General features: G+C 45.5%; 1 protein-coding gene across 1 annotated transcript in view; it reads right to left on the reverse strand.

The window, feature by feature from the left end:
- Positions 1-1,318: 1,318 nt before the first annotated feature.
- Positions 1,319-13,069, reverse strand: part of MRPL22 (mitochondrial ribosomal protein L22) — a 221,066-nt gene continuing 209,315 nt past the window's right edge. The window contains exons 6-7 of the mRNA XM_069653954.1: positions 3,643-3,712; positions 1,319-1,603 (exon numbers count right to left, since the gene is read on the reverse strand). Coding sequence (XP_069510055.1) covers positions 1,392-1,603; positions 3,643-3,712 — 282 coding nt within the window. The 3' untranslated portion in view covers positions 1,319-1,391. The remainder of the gene's footprint in view (positions 1,604-3,642; positions 3,713-13,069) is intronic.

Below are 13,069 nucleotides of genomic sequence, written 5' to 3' on the forward strand. Positions count from 1 at the left end.
TGTACTGCCTTTAAATTTGTCCATGGTTTGGGTTTTTCTTACCTTGATTCTCTCTTCTCTCTGTTCAATCTTGAACTCTATGTTCTCAAACATGTTCTTTACTTGGTCTAAGACCTCCTTGCATGCAATTTGATATAAGTTCTCTCTCCCTTCTGGCACCCAAATGCAAACTATTGTACCCCTTTCCATTTGTTCGTCTCCTACTCGTTCCTAGCTCCGCTCCGGTCTTTAATATTTTTCCACTTTCTTCCTTGCCATGACTATTCTTTTGTAAAAGTTAACTTCCACAGTTTCCCAAATAAATAAAAACAAATACAAAGCACAAGTAGAAGTGATCATCTCCATATTGTCATAGCTATTCCACTTTCTGTGCACAACTGTCAAACTCTGATGAACCATCAAAAGCATACCATGCAGTAAATTCAAAACACAATACTAGTGTCCCAAATAGCAGCTGTACTTTTTTGGCGCCACAGAGATTTAGTACTTGGAGCGTTGGGTACTGATCATTCTTCCCTATTCATTTAATAATGTTATTTGACGACACAAACATCAAGGACAAACTGAAACAAGCTCCATGATTTAATATGGAAAAGTGCCCTTTATTCCAAGGTTCTCCTTCAAATTAACTGCCAAAAAACTCTGATAGAACTTCGGAAAAGAATTTTGGGGCAACTAGTCACCCCCCCCCTTGCACAGGTGGAACAATGGAATGTACATCTTCACTTATTCCTCCCGCCATACATCATGGGCGTTTCACAGTATTATCCATAATCGACGGATCTCCTTCAACATTAAGGGGTTTCTTGGGGTCGCTACAAAGCACAGGCCCACTGGACAAACTGCCAATATGATGCCTTTAACTATATGGATAATCATCTAGCATTAGTGCCCAGGCAGAAAGCTCGCTCACTCCATGTGATGGACCACAAAGAGGCGATTGTGATCCTCTACAGATGTAAGAATATGGAAAGAATGTCCTACCATCTAATTCTGGAGATTCCTAGCGCTGAATAAATATTAGAAGGGGCTAATTGAAGACATCCATTTGCACCCAGCTTTGTTTTACCCAATAGGAGAAAAAAAAACATAAGATCTGCTCTTTTCTGAATCTTTAATTAGCACCCTTTCAGGAGTACTTTTTGTCATGCAATATTTAACGTCCACCCTCTACTGCCTCATTACAGGATATAAGGAAAGCTGTACAAAGGACAGAATGTAATGCCAGTTCTATTAAAGGGAAATATAATATTTGTCTTTTTTTCCTTATGGAAAAGGAAGACAAAACAAGTTTACAAGAGAACAGAGACCAAGAGAACAGGTTTGGTTTATTTTATTTACACATGTTTGATAATCTACATATACACAGAGGAGGACAGCAGCTGACGGAATCACAGCCCGTGTATTATGGTGCGGGCCCGCAAGCCCTCCACATACTTCTTTGCCTGGTCGAAGCCGGTTACGGCAGGCTCCGGTGGCGGAGGAGGCCCTTCCACCAACTTGACATAGTAATGACAGTAGACTCGGTCCATGATGCCATACATGCCTCGACCGTGGTAGCGGATCCGCTTCAGGTACATGCCTTTATTGGAGAAAGATTGCGCTGCAAGAAGAGGAATAAATCAGTAAGATAGGAACAACACTGAGCAACTTTAAGCGTCAGGAACAATATTTACCCTTTGCAAATCTAATCTGCCTACTAGAATGGGGACAGGGCACCAAAACCAATCTTCCTCAAGCAAGAACAACACCCAGCCATGCAACAAGACTAAACTACTTATCTCTAACATTAACCAAGCGGGAGCTGCACCACCTCAGACCTTGCAGGCCCATGGAGATTCCCAGGTCAGTCTCTCATGCTGAACAGCAGACATAGTAACAGATTTTCAATATTCTTTGCAGTAAGATGGCCTTTAGGCAGCTGTGTGTGGCGCAGGTTGGAGACAGACACACACACACACACACACACACACACACACACACACACACACACACACACACACACACACACACACACACACACACACACACACACACACACACACACACACACACACACACACACACACACACACACACACACACACACACACACACACACACACACGAGTTGCAGGTGCATCTCTTTGTAGGGGGTCATTCCTGATAGAACTCGGGTAGATTTCTGATTGTGACCTGTAGGTGAAATTATCGCTTGCACACTACAGACCTTGGTGTGGCGAGTGGCCATTTGATTCACAGCACCTTACACATGAATTGAGCAAGAAGACTCCTGCAATCAACTGGCACAGCGCTTTCCCTACAGCAACCCTGCACTCCTAAAAGCCCCACTGGCTCTCCCCACCTGGAAGGTGATCTTCACAGAACCCAAGGCAATCCCCAATACTAGGACTCTAGGTCTCCCGCCAAGAGAGGGGACAGCAGTGGGGGATGAGGCACAAGAGGAGGGGAGGCTGGGACGGGTGGGGGGGCCCTGGGCCCAAGAGAGCACAGAAGGGGTTTGTGGGGAGGGCCAGGCGGGGACCGGGAAGCAAGGGAGGGCCAGGCGGGGACCGGGAAGCAAGGGAGGGCCAGGCGGGGACCGGGAAGCAAGGGAGGGCCAGGCGGGGACCGGGAAGCAAGGGAGGGCCAGGCGGGGACCGGGAAGCAAGGGAGGGCCAGGCGGGGACCGGGAAGCAAGGGAGGGCCAGGCAGGGACCGGGAAGCAAGGGAGGGCCAGGCGGGGACCGGGAAGCAAGGGAGGGCCAGGCGGGGACCGGGAAGCAAGGGAGGGCCAGGCGGGGACCGGGAAGCAAGGGAGGGCGAGACGGGGACCGGGAAGCAAGGGAGGGCCAGACGGGGACCGGGAAGCAAGGGAGGGCCAGGCGGGGACCGGGAAGCAAGGGAGGGCCAGGCGGGGACCGGGAAGCAAGGGAGGGCCAGGCGGGGACCGGGAAGCAAGGGAGGGCCAGGCGGGGACCGGGAAGCAAGGGAGGGCCAGGCGGGGACCGGGAAGCAAGGGAGGGCCAGACGGGGACCGGGAAGCAAGGGAGGGCCAGACAGGGACCGGGAAGCAAGGGAGGGCCAGACAGGGACCGGGAAGCAAGGGAGGGCCAGACAGGGACCGGGAAGCAAGGGAGGGCCAGACAGGGACCGGGAAGCAAGGGACGGCCAAGAAGTAACCATAGCAAGGAATGAGGTGTCCAGAAGCAGGGGACCAGAACAGAGGAGGGTATACGGATATAAGAGAAGTGGAAGCAGAGGTCAGGAGAAGCAAGGGTGGTGGATAAGATGGGACAAGAGGACAAGAGACGAGGGGGCAGGAATGGAGGGGGAGGATTGGGAAGGAGGGACCATGCAAACAGGGGCCAAAAGCAGGGGAGGAGAGAACAGGAGAAAAGAACAAGACAAGAGAATGTGGGTCCGAGAGATGGTGGAAACTGGAGTGGAAATGCAGTAAACAGGGAAAGGAAGGTGGTAACAGGAAGGGAGGAAATGGAAGACTACTGGGGAAGACTGCCCATTACCTGCCTCTCTGGCATATATTTTACCCCATCCCAATCTTCAGAAGTGCAGTAAAGTCTCATCATTGGGCACTATACAAATCTCAATTTGCACCCTTTGCCCCACAGATTGGATCCACAGAGAGTGAGCAGCTCATACCTATGTAGAGATTTGATTTGTACTCCACATTGTGGTTCCTCACAGCCAGCTCCTGTGCTTCAAGTAGTACCTGTAGAGAGAGCAGGCAAAGACAGTGTGAGTAACAGTGCCCCTTCAGCCAGGCAGCAGTTGCATGGCACACATTCATCAGCAAATAGGCAGCAGGGTTTCTAATCAGAAGTGACCAACGTACTAACGAACAGAAGACTGAAGAGAATATTTGATAGCGGAAGTGCACTGCAGAGCAACGGGGCATTGCCGCTGGCATGGACATCATGAATGCACACATGTAGACAGCTACGAGTGGCTGGGAATTGTGAGGTGGCGTAGGCACTAGTGAACAGCTAGGCTGTTACTGAGACATGCAGTCTGAAGAGCCTCCTCCGTCTCTACCATCTCCCAGCCAGAGGTTGGCATCACATGTTCAAATAGAGTCATGGTCAGAAAGAGCTAAGGATATACTCAAAACAATCGAAAAGGTGTTTAGGGATAGGGTTCATCGGTTCTGATAGAATCCCCAAAAAGGGATTGGCACCCAAAACTTTCAAAAGAATAAGCTTAAGACAACTGGATAAAGCATGCATGCAAACAATAGCGATCTCAAGTTGATGTCCAGAAACTTTAAAAAACAAGTGTTCTGTGCCTGACTTTGCAGCATCCACACCCCCACACAGTGCTGAAGGGACAGCTCTCAGTGGGTTCAAAATCCAGTAAAAATTGTCTTTTCAGATTCGTGAATCTGGGAAAAACAGAAACCAAAGGCCAAGCTGTCACGCAACACTGCAACCACAGTGATCAGCTACTCCAAGCAAGTCCGGGCCTAGGATTAGCCAGGCCCTGGGCAGCAAAACATGTATGCCCCCTCCCCGCTTATTTACATAAATAGTGACATCAGTGATATTACAGAAAATATCACAGAATGAGTCTTTATCAAACAAAGGTATCATGGGAAGTTAAATTAAAAGTACATTGCCATGTGTAAAGCAAGAGACAAACTGTATAGCTGTCAACTGACTTGCACCCGTGGGTTTAGCCTGCAAATAAAGCATAAAACCCTTGAGGCCGAAAAGGTGTCGGGAAAAACCCGTGAGGAGGGCAGGCAGAGAAAGAGATTATCACGTTGATGAAGTGATGATTCTTTAAGATGCAAAACAAGCCTTTTATCTACAATGGATTCACGGAGGTCTGCCAAACAATCACAGAGCTTTGACCTTGTGAGACCTCTGAAAGTTTGCAGATTTTGCAGCCCAGAATAAAAAAAGTATAGCCTTGCCACCTCCTCACCAAAGAAATACAGAAAACAAGTGATGTAGGTGCCTTGGGGTCAGCAAATGCAATTATATGGACTATTAACCACAATTATACAACTCAAGATAGATATAAGAGCAGGGAATCATGTGCATGAACTAGTTGCCTTCTATGACTATCTAGGGGTAAGATTCCATGAGAATGGTTTCTGATCTGCACAGCTGGATAAAGCAGGAACAATCCTAAAGAAATATAGTGGAACAGTTAAGAGCTTCTTTCATAGACATGCTAAAGGGGCAGTGTCACCTGCCCTAGGGATTTATAAACAATAAGCAAGGATTTCTTCTTTGTTTGGGGCAGAAATCTGTGGCTATTGAAAGTGGTAATTCCCCAATAATACAATATAAAATCAGAATAAATTGACACCAGTGGACACACCCCAGTAGGGAATGAGACCAGGTGAAAGATTGCGAGTAAAAGTAAAGTAGCTTTATATAAAAATAAAATGAAGCATGCAGCGGACTCTGCTGCTATGAGAGCGCTCTGCCAACAATACAGAAACATCACATTTTAACAGAAAAATACATCATCTGTGATGGATTACATAGGCGATACATGGTGCCATTTTATTGGCGTGGTTCAATGAGACATTATATCATATGAGGTTGTGAAGCTGCATGATTGGCTGGCGCAGAACATGTTGCTTCTTGTGGCATGCAGGTCAGCTTGCTCATCTGGGAGGGGTGAGGGTCAGCTGGTGTCCAAACAGTTGTATTTCTAACTAAGCTAACCTTCACAGCGGTCAAGAGTGTACAAGATTTAATATAAGACATAAAAACTTAACTCAATATACTTTCTTACGTGAAGAGCGTATATTCTTGACCTGGGTTCTAGTGGGAACAGGGGCACAGGGGCACAGGGGCACAGCGGCCCAGGTGCCTTATCTATCCATGCCATTGTAAACACATTAATCTAAGGCTTCATTGATCAAATAAGAGTTGTGAGGCTTGTTAGTACATGGAGAATATATGGCTACTCAGGATTAGTCATATGGGGGTAATCTTGAGGTGGCCCACAGGGAGGGGTCCCTACAACTGTTACATGAAAGTGACAATGAGTTCAGGGGTTACGCAGGCAATGATTCCTCATGGTGGGGGTCAGGAGGAGCAGGGGCATGTTTGTGGGGACAAATGGTTTTTCAATAGCCAGGCTTTGGCCCGGTCGCACACAGGGCAATGATCTCAGAGGAAGAGGAGAGATACAGTGCAAGGTTGCAACAATTCACGCCCAAGCTTCCATGAGAACAGGACAGCCGCGGTGCAGCCTGGGGAGGAGGAGGCGGGGTGGTTAAGCCGACTGAGTGCAGCGCTTGGCCGAGAGGAGAAATGACTTTTTAGAAATCATTGTGCGGCCTAACAAAAGATGGAGTCGGGAATGACACAAAATGGAGTCTGAGGACATATAAAACGAACTGGATATGTGTCCTGCAATGGTTTCCACTGCTTCGATCGTCAAGGAGCTTGGACAAGGGACGTCACCAACAATTGCATGAGCACAACATTCACTTTATACGGAACGTAGGGGGGTCGAAAAGACCCTTCCTCACATACACTATGCCAACAAAGAATGGACTGCAAAAAAGGAAACATTTAAAAAAAACTGTTGATGTTACTGCAAAGATCCCATAATGCGATTGTCCGTTTGGTAACCGATGTCCCTTCAATAGGAAAAGGTGCTGCTATAAGCCACTTTTATACTGGCCGAGACTGTCATACGGAGGGCTTGGAAAAATATCATGAAGCACTGGCCCATGTTTTAACCCTTGATGGGGAAAGGAGCCTCCCCTGTGTCAAACATGTGCGATCAACTTTTGAGTGTTTTGAACAAATCCTGGCTGTGACTAAATCCTACTAGTATAAACAGGTTGACTTCAGCAATAGCTCCCTTGGTCTTGATGGCAATGTCAAGGGCAACAATGGTGGAAGACTGTTGTAAACGTAAGCTGGATGCTGATTATTTGCAAACCCAAATCTGAATTTGGCTTCGAGAACTTCCTTGACATACTTACCCCACCGTATACATGTGCATTATTTGTGAGCTTTAGGATGGGCACTCTTAAGAGACGGTGCATTTACTAAGTCATGGAGCAATTTTGGCATGATTAACTGTCCTACGTGTGGTCTAACCAAAGAGTCTGACCAATTTTATGTTTTTGTGCCCTTGTTCAATTAGCCTGAAAAAGTACTACCTTGCTCCTATGCTACGTGCTGTAGGACAGTAGCACGACATCCCATGCACTGGCCTTTTGTAAGAACACTGGCAATCGAGATGCTGCATCACCAACTGCAAAATATATACATCGAAGTTGGTTGCTAAGAAAAAAATCCATGGCAGCCGAACCAATTGGGGATCTTCTGCATTAGGGATTGTACAACTCAAATAACATCTGAATATGTATGGAACAAGAAGTTGCGTTGAGTTAAATGGTATATTGGTCAATAAGTCTGTTTTTAGATCGTCGGTTAAAAGTTAGGCATTCCTTGTAGGGGCTGCGAGATTTCTCTCCCCTAGCTCTTATGAAATATATTTGTGTTTTCGTTTCTGTGCATATAGATTCATCTTATTAATATTATTTTAGAAAAATAACAGTATTGTATATGTACATTTGTAATCACTTTGTATTTATTCTTTTAATTTTACTGTTTTTATTGTTGGCTTTTATGGCTTAACGCTGAATACAGTTGACCGACTATTAATCACTATTATAACAAGCATTGCCAATGCCAGTAATTTAGGCTTTTGTGTAGGCATGGAAAAGGCACTGCCATAGTCGTATTAATTGGCTATTGATGGTAGCAAGTGCAAAATAGTGCGAGTAACTGGGCATCTAACAGTAGGTCCTGGTAATGCCCAATACACAAGCCAAAACGGTTGGCTTTGCCAATGCTTGTTTTTTAGTGAAGGCCACTCGTAGAGCTTATAAAATCAAATGGCTGAAGGCAGATCTGGTTAAGACATTTTTATTAGACCAGTAGCGTGATTACAACTCCAATTAAGGAATTAACTCTCAGAAGACTTCTTTGAGAAAACACTGGCAGGCAGTTGAATGCAAAGTTTGATGGTAAAGCTTGATTAAAGCAAGCTCAAAGAATTCTCATTAGGAGGTGTGTTGGGCAGGGAGGGGCAGGAACTGGGTGGGAATGGCCATAGGGATTAGCATGGCCATGAGTGGACAAATAACCAAACAAAATCTCCAAGCTTTGTGTCCCTCCTCAAATACCATTTCTCCCAATCTGTACTCTAATGCAATAGTTTTGGCAAAAGCGCCACCTAATAGCCCAAACTAAAAAGGTACATAAAAGTAAAATGCGTTTTTTTTTCTAATTGTAGTGCAATTGTCCTCAAAGCGTTGGGTTCACAGCACATTGTCATTTTAGTGAGGTGGGTGGAGCTATGCACATTTTTGGAATCCAAGCCATGGGAGTGGCACAATGCAAAAGAGACCCTTGAGCCTATTATGAACAGTTGGCACCTGTCATGTCTAGTATATGAATTCCCACTGTTAATCCACGAGAGGCCCACAGTTTGAGAAGTGGCACAGGGAGTTGGAGCACTGGACAGGGGCGGAAACCATGGTCTGAGGAGAGGGGGTGGCCAAAGCGAGGGGAGAGGGTGGCCCGGCACATGAGTACTGGAAAGCCCTGGTTTGGGACATGTTCCACCCATCGGACGATAAACCACTGTGAACCTCTCCTAGCACACGGACTATGTGGTAGCTTTCTGGCAAGGCCTGCAACCCCAACAGCTGAGCACCCATGCCTGGCAGCGCTGATCAGCATACCATCTAGATGTCTGGTGCCAGATTGTCAAGGAAACGGGGCCAGCCCCTGATTTGAGTGCCCTGTTGGTGAACACGGGTTATTGGGTTTTGTTTGTTTGTGATGTTGTTAACCTAATTTCATGTACACATGGATACATGTTGATAAATAACTGAAGACGGATAATGTACATTATAAATGCTAATAAAAACAGTTTAAAATAAATGAATTCTCACAGTTAATATTTACCTATGTGGCAATATCTGGAGTTAGGTTCTTAGTAGCAGACCGTGTGAGCTGAATATCTTGCATAGACTTAATTTTGGCAGAGAAGGCATAGTGGTTTGCCTGGGAGCACATACTTTGGACGAGTGGAGACCAGTCTGCATTTCAGGAACTTTAACACATTTCTTCCCAGATGTAATTGGTAGAAATGTGGTTTGTAAAGGCCTTTTGTGGTTTGTAAAAAGCCTTTTTGAAACTTTTGCATGAAAACACCATCTGACTGTGGAAGTCATTGCAAAAATATAGTGATTGTGCTTTGCTAACTGAAGTGAACTGCAGTTCTTGCTGAAGTTTCACAATTGTTTTATTGTGTATATATTTGCCCATATTGTCCAAACTAGCAATATGCTTATTTCGGAAGCTACAGGTAAGAATCATTTTGACTGTCAAAAGAAATAAACTTCAAGCAGATTCCAAGGATGTCAGGTCAGGGATTGGGCTTGGGGCAGACAGGACAGGTTGCATATAATGCAGGATAACCTTACAGTGCGATAGAGCCCATTAGCGGGGAGGACTTGAGGCAGTGAGAGTAAACACTTTTGCAGGTCTTCAAATGTTAACAAAATTAACAGGGCTTAAGTCGATAAAGTGTTGGGGCTCAATAGTCTATGCATAGGCAGCGAGTACATGAGGCCAGAGGGCGTAGTTGCTCCCCTTCTCCTTGACTTGTGTTGTAGCTGGAGTCACATTCCACAAGTCATTGTCGAATGTGACATGATGCTTGTAATTGGAATGTAGAATGTTTATGGGGGAAGCGAGAGAAGAATGTTGCAGAGTGCAGTTGAAGGGAAGGGGAGATGAAGAACCTAGAGGTCTGCGCTGTAACTTCCGTTATTAGAATACCACATAAATATAGGTTATGTTATAACTTGTTGGTGGTTTGTAATAACTTTTCACAATACCATGCTCATATAAATCGCTGGTTCTGGCAGTGTTTCTGGATCCTCTCCTGCTGGGGTCAGGCTTGGTGATGTGTTGGCAGGCATCTTGCAAAATTAGCAAGTATTTGTATTTATTTTATTTATAAAGCGCAGCCAGGCCCGGGGGCATACGGGCGCGTAAATTATCTCTGGTTACAGTTACAATTAAAAGCAGTCAACAAAAGGTTACGTTACAGTTACAGGTAGGTAGGTACATACTTAGTGTTGCAAATGCATACATACATAAGATAAATACATTAATTACAAAAGTGTTCAGCCAGCAGGCAATCATGCTAGGATCAGGAGGTAAGGCTGTCATAGAGTCCATGTTGTGAAGCCAACACTTTGTGTTGTGTTTGAATAGGTTAAATGAAGGTTCTGCTCGCAAAAGCGCAGGGATTGTGTTCCATAATTTAGAAGCTTGTACAGGGAAGCTAACTCCACCCGAGTTATGAAGTTTGAATATTGGTATGGACATAGTGTTATCTTGTGCTGCTCTGAGTGGTCTTGAGGAAGTGTGAGGTGTAAGTTGGTTGGTAAGGTATGCTGGTGCAAGGTTGGCCCTGGCTTTGTGTGTAAGGGCCAGAGTTTTGAGGGATATTCTGTGCTCGACTGGGAGCCAGCGTAGTTTGCGTCTGGTCTCAGAGATGTGCGCCTTTTTGGGAATGTTGAGGGCAGCCCTGATGGCATTATTTTGAATCACTTGGAGTTTGTTGATATTTTTGTGGCTAGTGCCTAAGTAAAGGGCATTACAATAGTCGATTTTGGATAGGACTAATGCTCTAGCAAGAGTAATGCAATTGGGTGAGGAGATAAACGGTCTACATGCAGTGATCAGCTTACAGGTGTAAGCGGCTGATGATGCTACTGCATTAGTTTGTTTGGAGAAGGATAAGGTGGCATCGATGTAGATACCAAGGGTTTTAGTATTATTTGGCACAGGGATGAGATTGCCATCTATGGTGAAGGATTTGAATGCGGGGTTAAGGTTTGAGTTTGGCGTGAGTGCCAAGGATGATCAGCTCCGTTTTTTCCTCATTGAGACAAAGTCCATGATGTGCCATCCATGCTTGTATTACTGATTAGATTTCATTAAGGGTTTTGCTGTCTGTTTCATAGTTACCCGAGATAGGAATGAGTATCTGGGTGTCATCCGCGTAATTGGTATACGTGACGCCCAGATAGTCGAGGATATCAAAGAGGGGCTTTGTGAATACATTATAAAGTGTTGGGGACACACAAGAGCCTTGCGGGACTCCACAAGGTACTGGTGAGGGTTCAGCAGAATCAGTGGGAGAGAAGACCCTCATGGTTCTGTTCGCCAAGAAGGAACTGATCCAAGCCGTGGCTGCGTCTGAGAAGTGTGCTGCAGTTTTCAAGTGGTGACAGAGTGTTTGATGGTTGACCAAGTCGAAAGCTGCTGACAGGTCAAGCAGTAAGAGGAGTGCCAGTTTGCCATGGTCTTTCAGGATTTGGATCTGGGTCGTGAGATCTATTAAAGCAGTTTCTGTACCGTGTCTCGGTCGGAAACCTGATTGCCTGAGTCCTAAGAGATTGTTTGATTCTAAGTAGGCCTGTATTTGTAAATAGGCTGCTCTTTCCAGTATTTTTAATAAGAAAGGTACAGTTATCGGCCTATAGTTAGACGGGTTGGCTGGGTCAAGAGTAGGTTTTTTGAGGAGTGGTATGACCCACGCGTCTTTTAGGTTATCAGGTACTACTCCAGATTTGAAAGATGCATTGATGAGGTTGGTGATGAATGGTGCCAGATCGTGCGCGGCAGCTTTGATGATCAGGGCAGGGCAGGCATCACCTTGGCAATTTGAGGGTTTGAGTTTCCTGATGATGTTTTCTACTTCCCAGGTTGAGAGGGGTGAGAAACTGAAAGGTTTCCAAGTTGACCTAAAAGGTAGGTGATTTGTTTGGTAATTGTTTGTAGTCCGGGTCAGCTAGTAGTAGGGATTTTTTTGCATTGATTTTAGATTGTAGGCGAGCTATTTTATCTAATAAGGCCTACTGAATATTACTACACCATAGTGCGTCAGTAACACATTCGTCTATAGGGGCAATGGGGGATTCTAGTTCTTTCAGAATCTTAAAAGGTTCTTTTGTGTTGGATTCCGCTTGTGTAATCTTTTTGTTATAGGTGTCTTTTTTTTAGCAAGAAGGATGGCTTCTTTATAACTGGAGGAGGCTAGGGTTAGCTCAGTCTTATTGGATGCTGTGGGATGTTTTTTCCAATGTGCCTCAGCGGATCTCTTAGTTTTGCGTAATTCTCTTAACTGCGGTGTGAACCAAGTGTTAAGGTGACGCTGTGGTTTAGGTTTCCGCAATTTTAGGGGGGCGATGGTGTTCAGTGCTTTGAGTATAGCCTGGTTGTAGATATCCACTAAAACTGTAGGGTCAGCATCTGAGTCGATATTGTTCAGGATGGGGAGTAATATAGGTAGGAGTTTGTCAAGAGTAATGTCTTTCTTATTTCTCGTGCTGGTGGCTGGGGCGATGATAGGCGCCAGGTGGGGTGTGTTGGCTTTGATAGAAAAGGTTATTTTATGATGATCCGACCAAATGCATGGGTCATTGGATAGGAGATCAATAGAGCAACTGAGGTGAGTGAGCCAGACCAGTGTTCTGCCTCTGATATGAGTGGGCTCGTGAATAATGTGCGTAAGACCCAAGTCAGATAGGGTGTTGGCTAGGTCATGGGCGTTAGTGTTCTTAGGGTCGTTAAAACCAAGATTAAAATCCCCAAGTAAGATGGTTTGAGAATTGGATTTGGTATCTGTGGTTATGAGTGATGCAATGTCCTCTATAAAAGAAGAGATGGGACCTGGTGGTCGGTAAATAAGGTGCATAGTTGCCGTGTGGTTGGGTGATAGAGGTAGCTTGATGGACAAGGATTCAGCAGAGGGGATTTGAGCGTCCTGGATGACTTTAATGTCGAAGGTATTTCTGAATATGAGGGTGAGTCCACCTCCCTTCGTTTGAGAGGTGTTTCTGTCGCATCTAATGATAGCATAATCATTAGGTATAGCAAGGGCCAGAGATGGACCAGAGGCAGCATTAAGCCAGGTTTCCGTGACTGCAAGGAGATAGAGTTTTTCGTGAGTTATAAAATCAGCGATGTCGAGAGCATGGGCAGGAAGAGGCCTGGCA

This window comes from Ambystoma mexicanum, chromosome 3q (assembly GCF_040938575.1).
Source record: "Ambystoma mexicanum isolate Mex_15411 chromosome 3q, UKY_AmexF1_1, whole genome shotgun sequence".
Classification (NCBI taxonomy): Eukaryota; Metazoa; Chordata; class Amphibia; order Caudata; family Ambystomatidae; genus Ambystoma; species Ambystoma mexicanum.